This window comes from Ranitomeya variabilis, chromosome 4 (genome assembly GCF_051348905.1).
Source record: "Ranitomeya variabilis isolate aRanVar5 chromosome 4, aRanVar5.hap1, whole genome shotgun sequence".
NCBI classification, from domain to species: domain Eukaryota; kingdom Metazoa; phylum Chordata; class Amphibia; order Anura; family Dendrobatidae; genus Ranitomeya; species Ranitomeya variabilis.
The window spans coordinates 563563261-563589842 of NC_135235.1; the positions used below are offsets into that span (position 1 = coordinate 563563261).

A 26582-nucleotide genomic window follows, 5' to 3' on the forward strand; every position below is an offset into this window, starting at 1 on the left:
GACCTGCTTCCTCCGGTTTTGTGACCAGTGAGGAACTTGCATATTTTTCTTTTAGCTTTGTGTCATCCTCCTATATCGTCTGTATACTCTTATTGTCGTCTTTCCGTGCACTGTATATAGTGGCCAGAGCTGTGTGATCAAGCTGAAGCAGCAACCACAGAGGGTCTGGGGCACACAAGGCTTGTGACCATCACTATTCTTAAAATAATTGTCCTCCCAATCCCTATGTTTCCCCCTAGTAAAATAATATGACCTATACTCTCAAGTGGCGGCGCCATTCCAGCAATGTCAATATGGTTATGGGTGTACACACACCCTTTTTATAGATGAAAATTTCTAGTACCAAATTACCCAGGAGGTAAATATACCCAATTAAAGGGTTGTATTACAAATTGACATTTATTGATTTTCTTTAAAAAAAAAAAATAAAAAAATAAATGGTAGATTTGTTAAAATGACAATAGTGAACCTTTGTTTTCCTCTTAATTTTGACTCATACGTTTTTGGAGTCTGATGCACTTTGCTAATGATTTACTTACATTATGAGATACATGCTGGCCTACCTATACCAGGGCTGCAGCCCATGGATTAATACGGCATCATTTGGATAGTTATTTTTCATAGAGTGCACAGATAGCACCCCCAACAAGTTTCGCCTCTACAGGCTTCCTCAGGGAGTGGCTGGGGCTATATTAAATACTGAAGTAGAGTGCAAAATCCTTTTAAAGCCTCTGCTTCTGGGGCCAATGTCTCACAGTGTGTCATCCACCAGAAGGCCCACCCTGGTTGTGGTGTGTAGTACATGTTGTGGAAAACCTGTCATACAAGTGTCACAAGACAGTCAGCTGAGAAAGCTAGACTCTACTCCTTCCTTTTACTAAAATGCCATATTTCACTGCTCGCGGCTTTAATGTTTTACTCTGAGAAAACAAAAACGTTTGTGTTCAGTCTTTTTTTTTTTTTTTTTTATGAAAGGGCCAGTTGTACAGATAAAAATGAGAACAATGAAATCTTGCAATAACAAACAAAATTACAACCCGGGACCATTATAAGAGGAAGCAGCAGTTGCCTTGAAGAAGACAAAATAAGCAATGGTAATGTTTCTTACAGTAAAAGAATCTATCATAAGAACAACATTCGTGTTTCTATAAAGACAATTAAAAGGAAAAGGGGGGCAGGGAAGAAGCACCAAGAAAGAAAGGTAGAGAGGCGAGGTAAGATGAGGAGGATACAGAGCGTATGTATATCAGATTTATGTTCTCAGCACCAACCCAGGTCCAGCCAAGAATAGAGACTGTGCCTACTGAAAGATCTTACAACAATCTGTTGAGTCATGAAATAAACTCTGACCGCCCCAGAGTTTCCTATATTTATTTGAATGCCCAGAGCTTTTTGCAGGTACCGTTCGGCCATGGAGGGCACTTGGGACGATGCCAGTGTCTTGGGATCACAGAGCGGGCCGTTAATCGAAATCCAAGAATATCTTTCTTTTGGTAGGTCATTGAAGAGGGTTAGATGCGAACAAGAGCTATTTGAGGGCTGTTTACTACCCTACCACCGTGATTAGCTGGTACCCTGAATATACCTAGTCTTACTGCATTCCCACCAAATTTGGAGCATTGTGCCTTTCTCTTGTTCACAACACCAGCAGGTGCCTGGGACGGAAGGAAATGTAGCATGTAACTTTGATGGGTAGTGTACCATCTTGTGAGGATTTTGTAATCTGCTTTTATGAGCGAGAAGACACGGCTTGTTCATGCACATTCAGTTGTTGAGTAAGGTTCGCACTAGGCGTTTTTTCCAACTTTGTTTTTTTCCTGCAGCAAAAGCTGATCTCTTGGCAGTAAAGAAGCTGCAGAAAACAAACATGTTTTTCGCGACGTTTTTAATTCGTTTTTTTTTTCTGTCTTTTGCGTCGGTTTTGGCAGTCTATATTTCTCTTCTTCATGCTGATAAAATTTATTGTTGGAGGAAAAAAAAAGTCCTGTTCCATAGAATCAGTTATTGGCACAAAAAACGCAGCAAAACCTGATGCCTGCTTTTTTTCACCACCTATTCAAGTCAGTTGGTGAAAAATGATGAAAAAACGCTGAAAGTAACATGCTCTATGTCCAAAAACCATGCAAAGCACAAAATACTGATGACAAAAAACAATGTGTGCATGAGATTTTTGAAATCTCATAGGCTTTGCTGGTATTGTAAAACACAGCTGAAAATTAGCATAAAAACACTGCAAAAACGCCTAGTGTGAACATACCCTCATAGAAGCTATTTTTAGTTCCATGGATATCACCCTCTGTTCACTGTTACATCTCCCCTCTTAGGCTTCTTTCACACTTCAGTTGTTTGGCGTCAGTCTGCTCCGGCATAGTGACGGATCCGTCACAATTGTTGAGAAAACGGTTCTAACGGATCCGTTTTTTTGACGGATCCGTTACTTGGCGGTTGTCTGGGAAAAGTATCTACTTTTTAAAGCGGATACGTCGCGAACCGCCATTTCGGCGCAGACAAAAAACGTTATAATGTCCGTCTATGTCTAGATGACGTCCGCCAAATCTCGACGGATCCGTCACATGGCGGATGGAACGGATGACCATCCGCCACAATCCGTCGCTAATATATGTCTATGGGAAAATAGCGGATCCGCAAAAAAAAATGGCGGATCCGCTATTTGAGGAAAATGGCGGTTTGACTGACGCCAAAAGACTGAAGTGTGAAAGAAGCCTTATGGAAGCAGTCTCTGCTTTAGGAGACGTTCGGTATTTGGTCAGTATTTTACCTCAGTATTTGGTCAGTATTTTACCTCAGTATTTGGTCAGTATTTTACCTCAGTATTTGGTCAGTATTTTACCTCAGTATTTGTAAGCCAAAACCAGGAGTGGGGTGATAAATACAGAAGTGGTGACGTGTTTCTGTTATACTTTTCCACTGATTGTTCCACTCCTGATTTTGGCTGACGAAAACACTGGTGTGAACGTAGCCTTATATTAAGACTCCATTGTGGAATCTTAGTTTTCCGTGTCCTTCGTAGTTGGAATGGCTTTTATATGTGTTTGAAGATCTTCCCATACCCTTTCATGTTGTGAAGGTTTTTTATGTGGGTCTCCTTCCATATACCCAGAAGGGCACAGAACTGCAGAGGAAGGCCCCCCACCATTATAACCAATAGGAACTGTGGATGGGACCAAGTCTGCACATATCGGTGACAGAGAAAGTGACAGACACCCAAGAGAACAGGGGGCTGAGGGCCATCCTGATCATGTGTGACGCAATTCAGTGTGGAAACTGCAGTCACTATTGTGTGCTGTGAGAAGTCCTTGCGGAATCTAGGGCCCCGACATCAGAGCTATCAGTCCACCAGCGAAGAAACATTCTTTCAGCAGTCAGAAAGGGAGTTGGGGTGAGTCCCTGGAGACGCTCACTTTATCTGACGCTGTGGAGTGGGAATGCTGAGCCGGTGGAGCAGACTCTATTTTGCAAGCTTCTCAGGAGCTCTCCGTGCTCCTGAGAAAACAAGTAGTGCTCACTGAAGAGTGGTAAGTATTGGCTGCTACTGGTGTTCTTCCTTTTCACCTGCATTAGCAGTAGTTTGAGAGGCAAATTAAGGGCTAGGAATACTGTGGAGTCGGTCCTGTGACGGGAGCTGTGGATCGTGCTTCCTTACTCCTCCAAAGCCAGGCCAAGCCTCCCCTGAAACAAAAAAAACCAGCTTGTCCCACAAGCGTCTCCGGCTACTTCAGTGGCCGATATAAACTTTTGAATGGTCCAGTTTAGACCTTGTTACGCAAGTTCCATTTTTCAAGCTTTTTTTCTTGTCCGTGAGTGAGGATGATGTTTAGAGGCCATAAATCCCATACTTAGCTCGTCCTGCTCTTAGCTTTCACCCAGACTAGACAATGTTCTATAGACCTATTAGCATCACATTTCATGATGGTTAGGATGATTGAGGTCCTCCTATTTCCAGCCCCTCCTTACATGTCCGTTGTCTCTGTTACAGGTCCGTTCACAGATGTTGTAACAACAAACCTGAAACTCATGAACCCAACAGAAAAAAACATTTGTTTCAAAGTGAAGACCACGGCACCTCGCCGGTACTGTGTGCGACCTAACAGCGGGGTCATCGATGGCGGTTCCTCAATCAATGTATCTGGTGAGTCCTTGGTAATTAAATCCAGGAAACTGTATGTGATTAACAGCAACTGCTCCCCAAGGAACTGATTACGTAGGATGGGCATGAAAGTATAATAGTTGTTTCTATTGGGTAGCTGCAGACAGGACTGAAAACCTCATATACCTGGAATACTCCCAGCCTTGATTTCTTAACTCCCCTGGGGCCCTCGCACATCGGGAGAACGGGTTCCCAAGTGAAATCGATGAAGTATTTCAGCTTCCTCACAGTTCTCTCCATTGAGATCTGTAGAATTTATGCAAGGAGGCATAACCGAAATAGAGACAAGTGGAGTATTCTCCCCCTTCCCGCTGTATAGTTTTTTGTGCGAGAAGTTGTACTGTTGTATGATGCTGGACACATAACCATATTATGGACTAAATGGGGAAAAATCCAGTAAAAAGAAAAATAGTACAGTATTTCCGGCATTGTTTTGGGGGTTTTGACTTTTGTGTGATAAAAATGTAAATGACCAGGCAGCGCCAACATGATTATTCAACTTGGATATATCTAATATATAATTGCCTAGAATACTACTTCCTGCAATTTGTGCCAACTTCCGTGGCTTTGTCCGGAGCTAATGTCCGGAGCTAATGTCCGGAGCTAATGTCCGGAGATAAGTGACGTCACCAGTGTCCTACACCCAGGCAGAGCACAGGGGCCCCAGGCAGCATATGGGGCCCCAGGCAGAGCACAGGGGCCCCAGGCAGCATATGGGGCCCCAGGCAGAGCACATTGGTCCCAGGCAGAGCACATTGGTCCCAGGCAGAGCACAGGGGCCCCAGGCAGCCTATGGGGCCCCAGGCAGAGCACAGTGGCCCCAGGCAGAGCACAGGGGCCCCAGGCAGCCTATGGGGCCCCAGGCAGAGCACAGTGGCCCCAGGCAGAGCACAGGGGCCCCAGGCAGCATATGGGGCCCCAGGCAGAGCACAGGGGCCCCAGGCAGAGCACAGGGGCCCCAGGCAGAGCACAGGGGCCCCAGGCAGAGCACAGGGGCCCCAGGCAGAGCACAGGGGCCCCAGGCAGAGCACAGGGGCCCCAGGCAGAGCACAGGGGCCCCAGGCAGAGCACAGGGGCCCCAGGCAGAGCACAGGGGCCCCAGGCAGAGCACAGGGGCCCCAGGCAGAGCACAGGGGCCCCAGGCAGAGCACAGGGGCCCCAGGCAGAGCACAGGGGCCCCAGGCAGAGCACAGGGGCCCCAGGCAGAGCACAGGGGCCCCAGGCAGAGCACAGGGGCCCCAGGCAGAGCACAGGGGCCCCAGGCAGAGCACAGGGGCCCCAGGCAGAGCACAGGGGCCCCAGGCAGAGCACAGGGGCCCCAGGCAGAGCACAGGGGCCCCAGGCAGAGCACAGGGGCCCCAGGCAGAGCACAGGGGCCCCAGGCAGAGCACAGGGGCCCCAGGCAGAGCACAGGGGCCCCAGGCAGAGCACAGGGGCCCCAGGCAGAGCACAGGGGCCCCAGGCAGAGCACAGGGGCCCCAGGCAGAGCACAGGGGCCCCAGGCAGAGCACAGGGGCCCCAGGCAGAGCACAGGGGCCCCAGGCAGAGCACAGGGGCCCCAGGCAGCCTATGGGGCCCCAGGCAGAGCACAGGGGCCCCAGGCAGCCTATGGGGCCCCAGGCAGAGCACAGGGGCCCCAGGCAGAGCACAGGGGCCCCAGGCAGAGCACAGGGGCCCCAGGCAGAGCACAGGGGCCCCAGGCAGAGCACAGGGGCCCCAGGCAGAGCACAGGGGCCCCAGGCAGAGCACAGGGGCCCCAGGCAGAGCACAGGGGCCCCAGGCAGAGCACAGGGGCCCCAGGCAGAGCACAGGGGCCCCAGGCAGCATATGGGGCCCCAGGCAGAGCACAGGGGCCCCAGGCAGCATATGGGGCCCCAGGCAGAGCACAGGGGCCCCAGGCAGCATATGGGGCCCCAGGCAGAGCACATTGGTCCCAGGCAGCCTATGGGGCCCCAGGCAGAGCACAGGGGCCCCAGGCAGAGCACAGGGGCCCCAGGCAGAGCACAGGGGCCCCAGGCAGAGCACAGGGGCCCCAGGCAGCATATGGGGCCCCAGGCAGAGCACAGGGGCCCCAGGCAGCATATGGGGCCCCAGGCAGAGCACAGGGGCCCCAGGCAGCATATGGGGCCCCAGGCAGAGCACATTGGTCCCAGGCAGCCTATGGGGCCCCAGGCAGAGCACAGGGGCCCCAGGCAGAGCACAGGGGCCCCAGGCAGAGCACAGGGGCCCCAGGCAGAGCACAGGGGCCCCAGGCAGAGCACAGGGGCCCCAGGCAGAGCACAGGGGCCCCAGGCAGCATATGGGGCCCCAGGCAGAGCACAGGGGCCCCAGGCAGCATATGGGGCCCCAGGCAGAGCACAGTGGCCCCAGGCAGAGCACAGGGGCCCCAGGCAGCATATGGGGCCCCAGGCAGAGCACAGGGGCCCCAGGCAGCATATGGGGCCCCAGGCAGAGCACAGGGGCCCCAGGCAGAGCACAGGGGCCCCAGGCAGAGCACAGGGGCCCCAGGCAGCATATGGGGCCCCAGGCAGAGCACAGGGGCCCCAGGCAGCATATGGGGCCCCAGGCAGAGCACAGGGGCCCCAGGCAGCCTATGGGGCCCCAGGCAGAGCACAGGGGCCCCAGGCAGAACATGGGGCCCCAGGCAGAGCACAGGGGCCCCAGGCAGACTATGGGGCCCCAGGCAGAGCACAGGGGCCCCAGGCAGCATATGGGGCCCCAGGCAGAGCACAGGGGCCCCAGGCAGAGCACAGGGGCCCCAGGCAGCATATGGGGCCCCAGGCAGAGCACAGGGGCCCCAGGCAGAGCACAGGGGCCCCAGGCAGCATATGGGGCCCCAGGCAGAGCACAGCGATATTTTGGACCACTGTGCGGTGTTTCAGACCCCCTGTGTGATGTCTGGGGCCCTGTTCTTAAGTATATTAAAGATTAAAGTAACGTATATTAAAGTATATTATAGATCAAATTTGACACGTTTATGAGCACCATTGAGTGATATACTCAAGAATGACATAATTTTTCAACATTTTATGGTTTCAAACTGTAAACACAGTTTTTTTTACTTCAACCAGAAAACCTTAACGGTTCATAAAAAACTTGACTGTTCAGGATATGATAAAAGTCATAGTATTCTGAATCTTTAACTTATAAAGATACCTTTACATGGGGTGATTATTGGTTCCAGAGAGGCTTTCGGCCGATAATCGTACACATGGCTGGTGACAGGACAATACAATATAAACGTTCAAAGGTAAACACTGATAACATTAAAATCTAATAATTGCCTAGAATACTACTTCCGGCAATTTGTGCCAACTTCCGTGGCTTTGTCCGGAGATAATGTCTGGAGATAAGTGACGTCACCAGCGTCCTACACCCGCTCAGGGTGGACAAAGATATATGCCTTCGTGGTGCGCGGCACTTTTCTGATTGGTTGCCGCCTGCCGCGAGCGACCAATCAGAAATGTGCCGTACTGTCAAGAATTGTCAAGAGCTGGTGAGTGCAGCCATTTTTTGTTCTTTCTTACTATTATTTCTTAATTGTATTATTCTTACATTTGAATAAATAAAGTATATATGGATTCTAGACTCCCGATTCTTTAGAATCGGGCTGCCATCTAGTATATATATTTTTTTTAAATTCCTGAATTTAAAGAGGACCCAGTGAAGTATCTATCCAGAATTGCTCTCATTTTATGTGTATTGATCACGAGTATTCTTGTTCCCTTCTGACCCCTTTCAAAACATTCGTCGTACATGTACAACTTGAGTCTGGAGCGGGTGTATAGCGGATAATGGCTGTGGTACCCAGTCAGCACCTGCTTCTAACAGCAGCAAAGTGGTCCAATTCTTCACCTTCTGCTTTTAACCTCAGATATGCCGCTGTCAGTCTCATCGCGTAATTGCGGGGTCCTGTTGGGTTGCCAATGCAGCCGGGGCCCAGTAGTATGACAATGTTCCTGAGAAACGCAACCCATTGCTGGACTTCATAGGAGACTGTATAAAGAATATCAATATATGATTCAAGTCCCCTGAAAGTGACAAAAAAAGTTATAACCCCTTAATCCCATATGACGTACTATCCCGTCACGGTGACCTGGGACTTAATTCCCAGTGACGGGATAGTACATCATATGCGATCAGCCGCGCTCACGGGGGGATCGCGGCCGGGTGTCAGCTGACTATTGCAGCTGACATCCGGCACTATGTGCCAGGAGCGGTCACGGACCGCCCCCGGCACATTAACCCCCGGCACACTGCGATCAAACATGATTGCAGTGTTCCGGTGGTATAGGGAAGCATCACGCAGGGAGGGGGCTCGCTGCGTGCTTCCACGGGACCCCCGGAGCAACGCGATGTGATCTCGATGCTCCGAGGGTCTCTTACCTCCTCCTCCCTGCAGCAGGCCCGGATCCAAAATGGCCGCGGCATCCGGGTCCTGCAGGGAGGTGGCTTCACACCTGGGAAGCCTCCAGGAGTGCACGTCAGATCACTGATCTGACACAGTGCACAGTGAAGTGTCAGATCAGCGATCTTACACTATAATGTGATGCCCCCCCCCCCCCCCCCCCCCCCCCCGGGGGCAATGTTAGTGTAAAAAAAAAAAAAAAAAAAAATCCCCCCCCAAATATTGTTCCTATAAATACATTTCTTTATCTAAATAAAAAAAAAAATAAAAGTACCGTACACATATTTAGTATCGCCGTGTCCGTAACGTAAAAAATAAAAAAGTTATAGTCCTCAGAATAAAGCGACGCGAAAATAATTTTTTCTATAAAATAGATTTTATCGTATAAAAGCGCCAAAACATAAAAAAATGATATAGATGAGGAATCGCTGTAATCGTACTGACCCGAAGAATAAAACTACTTTATCCATTTTACCAAACGCGGAACGGTATAAACGACTCCCCAAAAGAAATTCATGAATAGCTGGTTTTTGGTCATTCTGCCTCACAAAAATCAGAATAAAAAGCGATCAAAAACTGTCACGTGCCTGAAAATGTTACCAATAAAAACGTCAACTCGTCCCGCAAAAAACAAGACCTCACATGACTGTGGACCATAATATGGAAAAATTATAGCTCTCAAAATGTGGTAACGCAAAAAATATTTTTTGCAATAAAAAGCGTCTTTCAGTGTGTGACGGCTGCCAATCATAAAAATCAGCTAAAAAACCCGCTATAAAAGTAAATCAAACCCCCCTTCATCACCCCCTTAGTTAGCGAAAAATTAAAAAATTAAAAAAATGTATTTATGTATTTATTTCCATTTTCCCGTTAGGGTTAGCGCTAGGGTTAGGGCTAGGGTTAAGGCTACAGTTAGGGTTTGGATTACATTTACGGTTGGGAATAAGGTTGGGATTAGGGTTAGGGGTGTGTCAGGGTTAGGGGTGTGGTTAGTTACCATTGGGATTAGGGATGTGTTTGGATTAGGGTTTCAGTTATAATTAGGGGGTTTCCACTGTTTAGGCACACCAGGGGCTCTCCAAACGCGACATGGCGTCCGATCTCAATTCCAGCCAATTCTGCGTTGAAAAAGTAAAACAGTGCTCCTTCCCTTCCGAGCTCTCCCGTGCGCCCAAACAGGGGTTTACCCTGACATATGGGGTATCAGCGTACTCGGGACACATTGGACAACAACTTTTGGGGTCCAATTTCTCCTGTTACCCTTGGGAAAATACAAAACTGGGGGCTAAAAAATAATTTTTGTGGAAAAAAAAAAAAAGATTTTTTATTTTCACGGCTCTGTTATAAACTGTAGTGAAACACTTGGGGGTTCAAAGTTCTCACAACACATCTAGATATGTTCCTTGGGGGGGTCTAGTTTCCAATATGGGGTCTCTTGTGGGGTGTTTCTACTGTTTAGGTACATTAGGGGCTCTGCAAACGCTATATGACGCCTGCAGACCATTCCATCCAAGTCTGCATTCCAAATGGCGCTCCTTCCCTTCCGAGCTCTGCCATGCGCCCAAACAGTGGTTCCCCCCACATATGGGGTATCAGCATACTCAGGACAAAATAGACAACAACTTTTGGGGTCCAATTTATCCTGTTACCCTTGTGAAAATACAAAACTGGGGGCTAAAAAATCATTTTTGCGAAAAAAAAAAATATTTTTTATTTTCACGGCTCTGCGTTATAAACTGTAGTGAAACACTTGGGGGATCAAAGCTCTCAAAACACATCTAGATAAGTTCCTTAGGGGGTCTACTTTCCAAAATGGTGTCACTTGTGGGGGGTTTCAATGTTTAGGCACATCAGGGGCTCTCCAAACGCGACATGGCGTCCCATCTTAATTCCAGTCAATTTTGCATTGAAAAGTCAAATGGCGCTCCTTCACTTCCGAGCTCTGCTATGCGCCCAAACAGTGGTTTACCCCCACATATGGGGTATCAGCGTACTCAGGACAAATTGTACAACGACTTTTGGGGTCCATTTTCTCCTGTTACCCTTGGTAAAATAAAACAAATTGGAGCTGAAATAAATTTTGTGTACAAAAAAAAAAAGGTTAAATGTTCATTTTTATTTAAACATTCCAAAAATTCCTGTGAAACACTTGAAGGGTTAATAAACTTCTTGAATGTGGTTTTGAGCACCTTGAGGGGTGCAGTTTTTAGAATGGTGTCACACTTGGTTATTTTCTGTCATATAGACCCCTCAAAATGACTTCAAATGAGACGTTGTCCCTAAAAAAAAAAAAAATGGTGTTGTAAAAATGAGAAATTGCTGGTCAATTTTTAACCCTTATAACTCCCTAACAAAAAAAATTTTGGTTCCTAAATTGTGCTGATGTAAAGTAGACATTTGGGAAATGTTACCTATTAAGTATTTTTTGTGACATATCTCTGTGATTTAAGGGCATAAAAATTCAAAGTTGGAAAATTGCGAAATTTTCAAAATTTTCGCCAAATTTCCGTGTTTTCACAAATAAACGCAAGTCTTATCGAAGAAATTTTACCACTATCATGAAGTACAATATGTCACGAGAAAACAATGTCAGAATCACTGGGATCTGTTGAAGCGTTCCAGAGTTATAACCTCATAAAGGGACAGTGGTCAGAATTGTAAAAATTGGTCCGGTCATTAACGTGCAAACCACTCTTGGGGGTGAAGGGGTTAAGGGGTTAAATATTTTAAAAAAAAATAATAAATTGAATCACTTTTTTTCCCCCCCTATTAAAAATAAAAATATGAATGCAATAAAATAATAAAAATTCTTATTTCCATATCAATTCAGAGGCTGATTTCTCAATAATGGAGGAGCGGATTGGCCATGTAAAGATATTGCTGTTCTTGTCTCTTAATGAGTTGCAAGTAAAAATGAATAGTTTGGTTGTAAAGTCCTGCTGACTGATTCCCATTACAGGGATTCCTTGATATGTTTTTGTCTATAGATGCTACATTTTATCATTTCAATATCATCTTGGGTCCTAGATGGAAAAGCCAGTCTCCTAATTTGACATTCCTATATAATGACTGGTTACGTCCTCGTCTGCACACATGTAGTTATGTAGTTGGGTGTGTTCTTTTAATTCGTATGTTTATCACTGTCACTTATCCGCTCCCTCCCAGAAAATACTCCACCCAGCATAATTCATTACACTTCATTAATGAAAGGTAAAAAAAGCCATCACCACCGCAGCATGAAGAAACCTGAAGAACCAAGATGGCATGACCTTCTGGAGAAACGCCATCCATGTGGCAGCGGAGACTTAGCCCTGAATCTGCCTCTTTTCTAAAGCAGGATTATGTAATATCTGCCCTCTTGTGGTTTATCAAGAGTATTGCATCTGTGAATTTTAACTCTTTTCCCCTCTTTGTTTTTAGTTATGCTGCAACCGTTTGATTATGATCCTAATGAGAAAAGCAAGCATAAGTTCATGGTTCAGTCCATTTATGCGCCGGCAGACACCTCCGACATGGAAGCTGTTGTAAGTATATAGAACATATTGTTTTGACAGTGCAAAACCAAGTATTATAAATGTTTTTCTAACCAGTCAATCAAATATTATGTTAATATAGCATTTCTCCAGACGTCCCTTATTGATAGCCATATGGCTTAGTTTGTTTGTATGTGGAGTTTTATTTTATTTTCTAAAACCTCATGCTCAAGATAAGTTATCCCCCACCAATAGGTCAGACCCCCAGCTATCCTAAGAGAAGGGCTGTGGAACCAGGGAACCAACCTCCACAGAGCCCCATTGTTAATGGAGCTGAGGTGCACATGCTCGACCTCCTACTCCATTCATTACACAGGTCAACAAAAAAAAAATTTTTTTCTGGTGTCCAAAATATTTTAATGAATTTGGGGTATTTTTGGGGTGCTGATTCTGAATATGCTATCAGTTTTGCCAGATTGGCTCAAGTTTTTGAGATTTTTGGTATCTTATTTATAGCACTTGTTGGTAAATGCGACGCATCATCTCATTAATTTCTTTGGATTAGTACTTGAACTGAGCAGTTCTCAATATAGTTTTGTGTTAGTGTTCTAAAAGTTTGTTCATAGCTTGATTTTTGCACTAACTTTATGTTGTTGTCTGTTTTCCAGTGAAAAGCATGAACTCATCAAGAAGAAGTTGTCTTAACGATCCAGACTCATTCTGTTACATTTGTGGTGAATACACACTGCCAAAACATAGAAGAAACATAACAGACTTCGTAAAAAAAGTGTATTTTGCCTATTTTGGGGTTATGCTTGGGGACCAAGACAAGTTTTGGGCACCACACATAGTGTGCAAAGCATGTATCGAATTATTACGAAAATGGAGCAAAGGACAAAGAAAAAGCTTCAAATTTGGTGTTCCAATGGTGTGGAGAGAGCCAAAAAATCATCATGATGACTGTTATTTCTGTGCAGTGCAAGTGCAAGGATTCAATAAGCATAAGAAACGAAAATGGGAGTAACATGGAATCTGCAAGAAGGCCTGTCCCTCATTGTGAAGATGTGCCTGTACCTGTGTTTACCATAAATAACAGTCATCATGATGATTTTTTGGCTCTCTCCACACCATTGGAACACCAAATTTGAAGCTTTTTCTTTGTCCTTTGCTCCATTTTCGTAATAATTCGATACATGCTTTGCACACTATGTGTGGTGCCCAAAACTTGTCTTGGTCCCCAAGCATAACCCCAAAATAGGCAAAATACACTTTTCTTACGAAGTCTGTTATGTTTCTTCTATGTTTTGGCAGTGTGTATTCACCACAAATGTAACAGAATGAGTCTGGATCGTTAAGACAACTTCTTCTTGATGAGTTCATGCTTTTCACTGGAAAACAGACAACAACATAAAGTTAGTGCAAAAATCAAGCTATGAACAAACTTTTAGAACACTAATTAACACAAAACTATATTGAGAACTGCTCAGTTCAAGTACTAATCCAAAGAAATTAATGAGATGATGCGTCGCATTTACCAACAAGTGCTATAAATAAGATACCAAAAATCTCAAAAACTTGAGCCAATCTGGCAAAACTGATGACATATTCAGAATCAGCACCCCAAAAATACCCTAAATTCGATGAAATATCTTTGGCACCAAAAATGCTGTTGACCAGTGTTATCTATGGGACTGGCGAAGCTACCAGATCGTTGTACTAGGCTTTCTCCTTCAGTTCCATAGACAATGAATGGCGCAGAAGTCAAACGTGCACATGCGCTCCATTTCTGACTTGGTGGTGCTGATCTCAGACTTGCTAGGTGTTTAGCCATTTACTTTCTTGGGAATAACTTTTCTGGGGGTTTATTTTACTTTCCATTCATTCTTCCCTTGCTGTAATGGGAAGTAGCTCTCCATGCACCGACTACCTGGTTTAGACCGTATTAATCTGAACAATCAAAGCTGCAGTGTAAAGCATGGATGAGAGAATGAGCAGCAGTCTGAGCCTAGGTCGAGGTGGATTTTTAGACTTTCACTACACAAAGCAGCGAACCTATCCAATCTATATTGAATGAAGATAGGTTTCTAAAAAAAAGATATCTTTAATCTCCCTAGTGGAAAGAAGCGAAGCCGGATGAATTGATGGATTCAAAACTCCGGTGCCTGTTTGAGCTACCTTCTGAGAATGACAAGCCTGTAAGTAAATCAGCATTTATTTTACTTCAGTGTGTACCACTAATTTCTAGGATGTTTTCAGTTGCAAAACCACAGCATTTTGCTGCATTTTTAGGAAAAAGTGTATCAAAACCCATACCTAACTATATGTCTGGATGGTATAATACAGAAGATGTAGATTTAACCCCTTCCCTTTGTGGCAGGTGCATAGAGTAGGCTCCACAATTGGATCTGTTAAAAATAAAATGTTCCTGTGCTGAGATAATCTTATGAATGTGCCCCTGCTGTGTACTGTGTAATGGCCGTGTCTGACCGTACAGGGACATGGTCTCATCATATCACAGCTCCTGGGCAGGGGGGAGAAAAAGAGGATAAAGGCAGGACAGCATGGGATCGATGCTGATTATTTCTGTGAAGCAAAGCATTTCCCTGCCTGTTTTTAAGCAATGTTTACCTACAAGAAAGAATAATTTGCGGTCCTTGCTGTAATGTCCGTATAGTTTAGCTTTCTCCCCTGCCCAGGAGCTGTGGTACGATCAAACAAACCATGTCACTGCACAGGCAGACACGGCCATTACACAGTACACAGCAGGCACATTTATAAGATTATCTCAGCACAGGAACAGGTTTTGAAAATGCATTCAACTACAAAACTTATTAGTAGTCAAAGATCTATTGATTAAAATGTTGATTTAAAATTGATTGGCTTTGTTCTTGAGAAAATCCCTTAATGACCCCAGCTTTTTCAGTTTTTGCATTTTCGATTTTCGCTCCCCTCCTTCCCAGAGCCATAACTTTTTTTTATTTTTCCATCAATATGGCCATGTGAGGGCTTGCTTTTTGCGGGACGAGTTGTACATTTTGAACAACATCATTGGTTTTACCATGTCGTGTACTAGGAAACTGGGAAAAAAAATCCAAATGCGGTGAAATTGCAAAAAAAAGTGCTATCCCACACTTTGTTTTTTTGTTTGGCTTTTTTGCTAGGTTCACTAAATACTAAAACTGACCTGATATTATGATTCTCCAGCCAGGTCATTACGAGTTCATAGACACCAAACTTGTGTAGGTTCCCTTTTATCTAAGTGGTGAAAAAAAATGCCAAAGTTAGCTTTAAAAAAAAAAGCGCAATTTTCCGTTACCTGTAGTGTCTCCATTTTTCGTGATCTTTGCTTGGGTGAGGGCTTATTTTGTAAATGTAATTCTGGCGTTTTGATTTTTTTTTCTCGCTACGCCGTTTAGCGATCAGGTTAATCCTTTTTTTTTTTTGATCGGGCGATTCTGAACGTAGCGATACTAAATGTGTATATGTTTGATTTTGTTTTTGTTTTATTTTGATTGGGGCGAAAGGGGGGTGATTTGAACTTTTTATATTTTTACATTTTTTTAATATTTTTAAACACTTTTTTTTTTTTTACTTTTGCCATGCTTCAATAGCCTCCATGGGAGACTAGAAGCTGCCATAACTCGATCGCCTCTGCTACATATAGAGGTGATGCTCAGATCACCCCTAGGTAGCTGAATTACAGCATTGCTATGAGCGCCGACCATAGGGTGGCGCTCATAGCAATCCGTCATTAACAACCATAGGGGTCTCCAGGAGACCTGTGGTTGTGATGGCAACGCACCGATGACCCCTGATAACATGATGGGAGTCAGCGGTGCGCGTATTTCCGGCCGATTGCCGGAAGTGCTTGTTAAATGCCGCTGTCAGTTTTAGACAGCGGCATTTAACTAGTTAATAGGCGCGATCGGATTGCGATTCCGCTGGCACCTATTGTGGGCGCATGTCAGCTGCTCGGAGCCCACCTCAAAGCGGGGGATAATGCCAGCTGACGGAGTAGTACGTCAGCTGGCAGAAAGGAGTTAAGCTCTCTTGCAATACGATTTTGGGTCGCCATTGCAGCCAGGGGCCTTCTTAAAGCTTCCCATCGCTGGATTTCCCATAAAAAAAAATATATAATGTAAAGAACATTTATCAGGTTCCTGCAAAAGTCCAAATGATTAAAAACTAGTATTATTGAACATGTACATTAATCTGGTTAAGCAGCAGTATTCCATGTCCAGCAGCAGCTGCAAAATCGTACAGGGTGTATAAAAAGAGAGAAAATCCTGTGATCCCAATGCACTGTTACCCCTTTATAAATCATTTCTAAGGCCACATCTAGAATAGAGGATTCTGTTTAGGGCTTCACATCTTATAAAAGATATTGGGAAATTAGTTCAAAGGCGGGCAGCTAAATTATTGCGTGGGATGGAAGGTCTCTCCTACAATGAGAGCATGGAAAACTTAGGCATCCTTTTCTTAGAAGGAGCATTCATTACGTGTGAAGAAAAAGGTGATTCCGGCAGCTAATTAGGGAAGGGTTCTTTACAGTTAGAGCATTCCACAGTCTGACAATTCTATTGCAAGCGGGTAGTAATGGTAGACGTTATAAGAGCATTTAAAAAATGGCTGGAGGCTTTGCTCATAACAAATGGCATTTCTGGTGTTAATAGTCTAGTGATAGAGAATGTAGAACTTTTTTCAACCCACTTAATGGAGTAGAGAACAGATAATTAGAAACTCCAGAACTGACGTTCTTCTGTCGCCACACCTCTTCCAAAAAATGCAATTAACAGTGATCAAAACGTGGCACATACCACAAAATAGTACCAATAAAAACTAAAGTTTGGCATTGCCATATTTGTACCGACCTGGAGAATCATGTTGCCAGGTAATTTTTACTGGTGGCTAAATGCCGCAGGAGCAGAACCCAAGAAACTATAGCAGTATTTATTTTTTCCTCATTATTCAGTACGTTATATGATAAAGTGAATGATGTCGCTCAAAGCCACAACTCGTTCCCTCACCCCCGAAAAAAATCAAAAACCGCCCATAGACTTGAAGGTAGTTACAGAAATAAAACAACAATGATGACCCTTAGAGGAAAAAACAAGCAGCAACGGGTTAATCTTTCTCATTTTCCTGTTGCATTTTAGCATGATGGTGAACCAAACAAGGTCCTCTCTAGCAGTGTAACAAAGACAGAATCCACCTCTATGTTCAAATCCATAAGTTCCAGCCTGGACGACCCCGAACAGAAGAAGTTGTCAGAAGATAATAAGCGGCTGCAGGCGGAACTCCAGAGACTACGGGAGGACATAAAGATCAAGGTACTGACATAAAACCAATCACGTTCCCTGTAGCCCTTTTGTGTGGAGATATCCAAGGGTGCGTTCCTATTTGCCAGTGTCCCTCTGATAACACCTAACTTCAGCCATTCAGCTTTGTCATAGGAACATGTGTGAATCCACATCACCAACCACAACACTGTTCACATCTCAGCCTAGTGATCTTGTAGATGCTCATTCAGATTATGGCACCTTCAAATAAAAGGGGAATTAAAGGGCTTCCCCAATCAGACGTGGGTGGGTGGCATATCACAAAATTATGCCCCTGATGTCCAAAAGTTAAGGAAGTTTGAAGGAAGTCACAGTGCTGCTAAGAGTCATCAGACTATACTGATGTATTCTTAGAGTGAACCTGAGGGCAGGTTTGTGCTGAGTAAACCACAGACACTGTCAAATCGGCGTCATTATACTGATTTAAATGATACCTTGGTTGAGGAAATCAGTCTTGTGGTTGTTTAATTTTTATTTTCGGTTTTGAGTTCGATATGCTCGGGCTGCCTGTGTGTGTGGGGGTCTTTGAGGAGCTCTGTGACCTGCCCCCTATTTTACATAGCGTAAATCATATTGTTTGGGGGAAAGAAACAAAAAAGACATTCATCATACAGGCACCTGCACAGTAGCATGATCGTATCTATAATGTCCATTTTATTTAGTGATCTAAATTTGAGAGAGAAAAAAAAATTTCTACCTCAGAATGGTCCCGCGCAGTAGCATAATTCTGAACGCGATAGATGCTACTGTGCAGGTTGCCGGTGCCGTTTAGCTAGAGGAAACAAAATTGTCTCCACCAAGATGGCGCCGGCTGTGCCTGCGCAGTAGCATCTATCGGCGATCTGAATTATGCTACTCCGAATTGTGCTGCTGTGCAGGCACGGCCAGCTCCATTTGGAGAACAATTGTTTTTTTATTTTTTTCCTCAAATTTCTAGCACTACATGAATTGAATATATGGATATTGTACATATGATCATGCTACAATGCTGGCACCTGCATGATGAATGTAAAGTCAGCAGCAGAGAACCACATAATCCCCCAATATATTCCCAGTTACTCTGTCGCCTCATTGGGGGACACAGGACCATGGGTGTTATGCTGCTGTCCACTAGGAGGCGACACTATGCATAATCTGAAAAAGATTAAAGGGAACCTGTCACCCCCAAAATGGCTGGTGAGGTAAGCTCACCGGCATCAGGGGCTTATCTACAGCATTCTGTAATGCTGTAGATAAGCCCCCGATGTATCCTGAAAGAGGAGAAAAAGACATTAGATTATACTCACCCAGGGGCATTCCCGCTGCGGTCTGGTCAAATGGGTGTCTCCGGTCCGCTCCGGCGCCTCCCATCTTCATTCCATGATGTCCTCTTCGGGTGTTTACGCCGCGGCTCTGGCGCAGGCGTACTTTGTCTGCCCTGTTGAGGGCAGAGCAAAGTACTGCAGTGCGCAGGCGCCGGTCCTCTCTGACCTTTCCGGCGCCTGCGCACTGCAGTACTTTGCTCTGCCCTGAACAGGACAGACAAAGTACGCCTGCGCCGGAGCCGCGGCGTAAACACCCGAAGAGGACGTCATGGAATGAAGATGGGAGGCGCCGGAGCGGACCGGAGACACCCATCCGACCTGACCGCATCGGGACCGCCCCTGGGTGAGTATAATCTAACGTCTTTTTCTCCTCTTTCAGGATACATCGGGGGCTTATCTACAGCATTACAGAATGCTGTAGATAAGCCCCTGATGCCGGTGAGCTTACCTCACCAGCCATTTGGGGGGTGACAGGTTCCCTTTAACCGTGGCTCCTCCTCTGCAGTTTACACCCCTGGACGGCGTCAGCCTTCTCCAGTTTTTGCTTAGTGTCACATAGGAGGCACACCTTAAAAAATTTTTTTTACTCCGTTTTTTCCCGACGGATTACAGATGAAGAAAAGTGGGTTTCCTGTGAGACTCCCGGCATGCCTCATTCCTCGGCCCCCTATTACGGGGTGCTCGGTTGAAGTTGAGATGGCTGTTCCCCATGTTGCTCCTTCCCCAGTCCCTCGGGTGCTGGTTCGAAGTCGAGACCCCCGTCCTTCCCCAATTCCTTTTGGTTTCTGGGTTGAGGTCGAGGCGAGGATAAAGCCCCCTGATGGTGAAATTCAATTTTTAGCAATCAACTTCTTGGCCACATATAGTAAGCGAACAATGGCAATTTTCTCAACATCCTCCATGCGTAATTCCTCCCCGTAGCCCAGAATACAAATCAGAAGGTCCTTAAGCACTGTACATTCATTTGCCAGTAAAGTTTAGAACCACAGTCCAAAAGGCGTATAATTGCGGACAAGGCCACAGCATGTGAAATATTCCTGCTTCCTCCCCAGAGCAGCGGGGGCAATTAGTCGGGTCTAAGGCCCATTTTAAACAACATATGCAGTAAACTATACACTCTGTGAATAACATACACCTGCGAGAGCCCACTGGGCTCACTGAGTGAGAGACTTGGGGACATTCTCCAGGATGGAACCCACCTGTCCTCAGATGACCCCTTCCTCCAACTCCCATTTCGATTTAACCACCAAAGGGAATTTTTTCAGAAAGATATTTAGTAAGTCATCATAAATGCAGGATATTACACTTTAGTGATCACTGCTGAACATATAGTGTCTACCACAATTTCCCTCTGAATTTCCATGTTTCTCAGCTTACATTGTTCTCTGTAAGCATGCTTCAGTGAGAAATACTGACATACACATCTGTCTAGTATGCTAAATATTGTAAACATTCAAAGTTTTTAAATGCATCATTACTGACTAAGGGTATGTTTCCACGTTAAGGATTCGTTCAGGATTTGCTGCGGATTGGACGCTGCTTACAGTAGTACAGCATAGTGGAGGGGATTTTTATGAAATCCCATCTCCACTATGCGTGCAGGGTCGCATCTGGCGGCCCTGCGTAACCGGACATGCGGTGCATCTTTCCAGACCGCAGCATGTCTATTTATCTTGCGGAGACGCTCCGTCTCCGTAAGATAAATAACCCAGTCTATGAATACGATGTGGTGATTCCGCATGTGTTAAATGAACACATCTGGAATCACAGCGCGTACAACAGGAGGGCGGAGCGGGGTATCCAAGGTGTCCAAAGGGCAGAGATTATGCCCCATAGAAACATAGCCTAACTGCTGACACTAACATTACTCAGTGAACGATCACAGTTCCCAAGAAAAAGTAATATATTGTCTGCATATAATAGTTTTCTCTTCTATGCTCCTGTACCTAAACTCCACAACATTCAATGAATTCTTCACCACTACCGCTAGTGGCTCAATGACGGTGGGGGACAATGGGCACCCCTGTCTTGTACCTCTATATACAGTGGGTACGGAAAGGATTCAGACCACTTTAAATTTTTCACTCTTTGTTTCATTGCAGCCATTTGGTAAATTCAAAATAGTTCATTTTTTCTCATTAATGCACACTCTGCACCGCATCTTGACTGAAAAAATAAGAAATGTAGACATTTTTGCATATTAAAAAAGAAAAACTGAAATATCACATGGTCGTAAGTATTCAGACCCTTTGCTCAGACACTGATATTTAAGTCACATGCTGTCCATTTCCTTGTAATCCTCCTTGAGATGGTTCTACTCCTTCATTGGAGTCCAGCTGTGTTTAATTAAACAGATAGGACTTGATTTGGAAAGGTGCACACCTGTCTATATAAGACCTCACAGTGCATGTCAGACCAAATGAGAATCATGAGGTCAAAGAAACTGGCCAAGGAGCTCAGAGACAGAATTGTGGCAAGGCACAGATCTGGCCAAGGTTACAAAAGAATTTCTGCAGTACTCAAGGTTCCTAAGAGCACAGTGGCCTCCATAATCCTTAAATGGAAGAAGTTTGGGACCACCAGAAGTCTTCCTAGACCTGGCCGTCCAGCCAAACTGAGCAATCGTGGGAGAAGACCCTTGGTGAGAGAGGTAAAGAACCCCAAGATCTCTGTGGCTGAGCTGCAGAGATGCATCAGGGAGATGGGAGAAAGTTCCACAGTGTCAGCTATCACTGCAGCACTCCACCATTTGGGCCTTTATGGCAGAGTGGCCCGACGGAATCCTCTCTTCAGTGCAAGACATATGAAAGCCCGCATAGAGTTTGATAAAAAAAACACATGAAGGACTCCCAGACTATGAAAAATAAGATTCTCTGGTCTGATGAGACGAAGATAGATCTTTTTGGTGATAATTCTAAGCGGTATGTATGGACAAAACCAAGCACTGCTCATGACCTGTACAATACAATCCCAACAGTGAAACATGGTGGTGGCAGCATCATGCTATGGGGGTGTTTTTCAGCTGCAGGGACAAGACGACTGATTGTCAGTGAAGGAAACATGAATGCGGCCATATGCAGAGATATCCTGAATGAAAACTCTTCCAGAGTGCTCTGGATCTGAGACTTGGCCAAGGTTCACCTTCCATCAAGACAATGACCCTAAGCACACAGCTAAAATAACAAAGGAGTGGCTTCAGAACAACTCTGTGACCATTCTTGACTGGCCCAGCCAGAGCCCTTACCCTAAACCCAATTGAGCATCTTTGGAAAAACCTGAAAATGGCTGTCCACCAACGTTCACTATCCAACCTGATGGAACTGGAGAGGATCTGCAAGGAAGAACGGCAGAGGATCCCCAAATCCAGGTGTGAAAAACTTCTTGCATCTTTCTCAAGAAGACTCATGGCTGTACTAGCTCAAAAGGTGCTTCTACTCAATACTGAGCAAAGGGTCTGAATACTTATGAACATGTGATATTTCAGTTTTATTTTTTAATAAATTTGCAAAAATTTCTACATTTGTTTTTTTTTCAGTCAAGATGGGGTGCAGAGTGTACATTAATGAGAAAAAAATGAAGTTTTTTGAATTTACCAAATGGCTGCAATGAAACAAATAGTGAAAAATGTAAAGGAGTCTGAATACTTTCCGTACCCACTGTAACTGAAAGCTTTGAGACGGCTCAACATTAATTTTAGCAGTGCGACAGGAATATAACAGTTGTACCCAGGATATAAAGATAAGCCCACACCCCATTTTTTGTAAAACCTCCACTCTACGCTATTAATGCTTTTGCTGCATCCAATGATAGCACCACCCTGTGACCAATACTGTCTCCTGGAAGTTGCATATTTTAAGAATAAACATAAATATATTGCAGTGGATTTTTGGCCATGATGCCAGTTTTGATCCAGATGGACCACCACTAGTATAATTCCAGACAGCCTATTAGATAATACCTTAGACAACATTTTAACGTGTACTGTCAGTAACGAGATAGGCCTGTATGACTCGGGTAGTTGGGGGTCTTAAGGCCCCGTCTCACATAGCGAGATCGCTAGCGAGATCGCTGCTGAGTCACTAGTTTTGTGACGCAACAGCGACCTCAGTAGCGATCTCGCTATGTGTGACACGTACCAGCGATCAGGCCCCTGCTGCGAGATCGCTGGTCGTGTCGGAATGGCCTGGACCTTTTTTTGGTCGTTGAGGTCCCGCTGACATCGCTGAATCGGTGTGTGTGACACCGATCCAGCGATGTCTTCACTGGTAACCAGGGTAAACATCGGGTTACTAAGCGCAGGGCCGCGCTTAGTAACCCGATGTTTACCCTGGTTACCAGCGTAAATGTAAAAAAAAACAAACAGTACATACTCACCATCTGTTGCCCGTCAGGTCCCTTGGCGTCTGCTTCCTGCTCTGACTGAGCCGCCGTAAAGTGAGAGCACAGCAGTGACGTCACCGCTGCGCTCTGCTCTCACTGTACGGCGGCTCAGTCAGAGCAGGCAGCAGACGGCAAGGGACCTGACGGGCAACAGATGGTGAGTATGTAGTGTTTGTTTTTTTTGGTAACCAGGGTAAACATCGGGTTACTAAGCGCAGCCCTGCGCTTAGTAACCCGATGTTTACCCTGGTTACCCGGGTGCTGCAGGGGGACTTCGGCATCGTTGAAGACAGTTTCAACGATGCCGAAGTCGTTCCCCTGATCGTTGGTCGCTGGAGAGAGCTGTCTGTGTGACAGCTCCCCAGCGACCACACAGCGACGCTGCAGCGATCAGCATCGTTGTCTGTATCGCTGCAGCGTCGCTGTGTGAGACGGGGCCTTTAGCCTTTTTTTTGGGCGGAGAATAGTAATTATAGCCTCTTGTATGGAGGATGGTAGAGATCTTTCTGATAAGGAGTGATTATACATGTAGGAAGTAATTTATTGCTATAACTTTTGTATACCTTTGCTGGGATTGTCTACTCCTGGAGCTTTATTCCCTGGCATATCTGATAAGACCTTCTCCAGCTCCTCTAAGGACAGAGGCCTATCCAGAGCACAGCTATCTTCCTTAGATAGTGACGGAAGATCTCAATATCCCGTTCTGTAAATTGAGTCTCTGAAGAATATTGAGACTCCTAAAAGGAAAACAAGTCATCTAAGATCTCGCTTGTAGAGTTGACCAAAACGCCATTATTGGAGAGCATGTAAACATGAGAGGAATCCTTTTTGAGCAGGTGTAGTGAGTGATAACATGCCCCCTCTTTCTCCTTCTTTAAAAAAGGTTAATTTCTGAAAAGCTCTTTTCCGTTGTATTTTTGTAGAAGTGTCTGATTAGCAAGAGATTACGTGAGCTGCTTTTAGACAGTTTTGAGCAGAAGGTGTGGGATTTTCTGCCATACTGATTTCAGCATTTCTGAGTTCTTGGAAAATGGCCTGATATGCAGGGACCGCGCCAGGAGCAGGTGAGTATAACTCAGTGCGCGATATTCACCTGCTCCCTGTTCTACCGTTGGCGCCACTGCTTCTTCTGGATCCTCTGCAGTGACGCTCAGGTCAGGGGGCGCGATGACGCGATTAGTGCGCGCCACCCTCTGCCTGAACATCCGTGCAGAGGACGGGGAAGACACAGCGGCAGTCGGCGGTAAAATTAAGAATTTTGAGGTACTGCAAGAGGAATTTCAACTGCCAAGTTCTGAGATATATCAGTATAGCTGCATCTCTCATGCGTTTCTTGCTCAGTGCAGGAGGGGGCCTGTGGAGATGCAGGTAGATTTCATGCTGGACTTTATTCTTATGGGGGGCGGCATGAAGGGGGTGATCTCAGGAATATACGAATACCTTCTTTATTCTTTTTTGGATGGGCACCCTATCAGAGCCAGAGTGAAACGGGAAAATGACCTGGGTGTGATCGACAATGACCGATGGGACTCAATATTGAAATACGTACCCAAAATTTCTATGAGTGAGCCTGGACGGTTGTCACAACTATTTGTTATCCATAGGGCCTACAGAACCCCGGATATGTTATTCAAAGCTGGACTGAGACCCAATTCAGAGTGCCCTAGGTGCTCGCAGTCAGAGGCGGGTATTCTTCATATGATGTGGCAATGTCCCAGGCTATCCTCCTTTTGGACTGTGGTGTTGAGGAGTGGGACTGATATACAACTGTACTATACCACGAGATCCCTTGGTGTGTATTCTAGGATATGTAGAAGAGATTGTAAGTGATTCAAGAGAAATAAGATGGACCCTCTACCACAGGTTGTGGAATCCTTGGATTGAGTTAACTTAAGGGGCTTTATTTGCCCACTTGGCTCTTAGGCCATGTTCACACTTTGCGGCGTGCTCTGCAGGTTTATCCCGCAGCGGAATTGATAAATCTGCAGGGCAAAACCGCTGCGGTAATCCCTGCAGATTTATCGCGGTTTGTTCCGCGGTTTCCACTGCGGGATTACTCCTGTACTATTGATGCTGCATATGCAGCAATATGCAGCATCAATAGTAATGATAAAAATAATAAAAATTGGTTATACTCACCCTCTGATGTCCGGATCTCCTGGGCGCTGCACCCGGCGGTCCGGTTCCAAAGATGCTGTGCCGAGAAGGACCTTCGTGACGTCACGGTCATGTGACCGAGGCGTCATCACGGTCATGTGACCGCGACGTCACCACAGGTCCTGCTCGCACAGCAAACCGAAGACCGGACGGCCACGGGCAGCGCTGAGAGGTGAGTATAACATCATTTTTTATTTTAATTCTTTTTTTTTTTACACTATTTATGGTTCCCAGGGCCTGGAGGAGAGTCTCCTCTCCTCCACCCCGGGTACCACCCGCACATTATCCGCTTACTTCCCGCAATGTGGGCACAGCCCCATGCGGGAAGTAAGCGGTTCAATGCATTTCTATGGGTGCAGAATCGCTGCGATTCTGCACAAAGAAGTGACATGCTGCGGGTTGTAAACCGCTGCGTTTCTGCGCGGTTTTTCCCGCAGCATGTGCACAGCGGTTTGCGGTTTCCATAGGGTTTACATGTTAATGTAAACGCTATGGAAACTGCTGCGGACACGCAGCATCAAAATCGCCGCGGATCCGCGGTAAAAACCGCAAAGTGTGAACATGGCCTTAGGCTCTCTTGGGAGGGTTATTGGTATGTCCTCTTCCTTTTTGTATATGTTGCAAACGGTGGCGGTGCACGATAGGTCTCTAAAGGTTGGAAGGGAGGGGGGGTTGGAGTTTGGGTTGGGGTTAAAATGCTCTAAAAATTATACATGGTTACTGTAAACAGTGATGCAATATTCTTGTATTATCCTTACTGTTCAATAAAAAATATCTAATTAAAAAAAAAGATAGTATCACGGTCTCTGTAGTGCAAGATTCTGGCTTGCATTGGATTGGGAGAGTGCTTGGGGGGGGGAGGGGGGTAAGGGTCTTGAAAGAACCTGTTAAGCTCTTTCTATTCTATGGCAAATAAAGGTGTCAAAAGGTCAGTTCTGAGCTTATTTTTAAGCCAATTTTCAATAAATTCAGTGGGCGCATCCCCTTCTGTTTTTTCCAGAATTCCTATTAAGTTATTCCTTTTCATGCAGCATTCAAGTTCACCTGTTTTAGCAACCAGTTCAGAAATACAGTGGATTGACCTCATTTGAACCCTTTTCACATTCAGGATATCCTCTTCATTGGACCCCCCTCTCTTCCATGGCATCGGTACTTTCAGTAACACTTAAGCTCTGATTTTATATTCGATCTGTCCTCCTTTTAAGCTACCCCTTTGCTGGCTCAGCATACTTAACGTGGACTTACAAAATGAAACACTGCAAACACCTCTTTGTTGGTTCAGGAGAATCCTCATTCTCTGCAGTCTGTTGTACAGCACCCCCCAGGGATTCTAGCATTACACGATCTGCTGGA

General features: G+C 45.5%; 1 protein-coding gene across 3 annotated transcripts in view; it reads left to right on the top strand.

Moving 5' to 3' along the window:
* Positions 1 to 26582, top strand: part of VAPB (VAMP associated protein B and C) — a 54812-nt gene that overhangs the window by 23146 nt on the left and 5084 nt on the right. For 2 of the 3 annotated variants that reach the window (XR_013213457.1, XM_077252801.1), the window contains exons 2-5: positions 3998 to 4150; positions 11997 to 12100; positions 14164 to 14244; positions 17206 to 17379. Coding sequence is in view for 2 of the 3 variants with exons in the window: in XM_077252801.1 (XP_077108916.1) it covers positions 3998 to 4150; positions 11997 to 12100; positions 14164 to 14244; positions 17206 to 17379 (512 nt within the window). In the remaining variant the exon portion in view is untranslated. Of the gene's footprint in view, positions 1 to 898; positions 1095 to 3997; positions 4151 to 11996; positions 12101 to 14163; positions 14245 to 17205; positions 17380 to 26582 lie in introns of those variants that run through there. The other variant, XM_077252802.1, reaches the window with a different exon arrangement.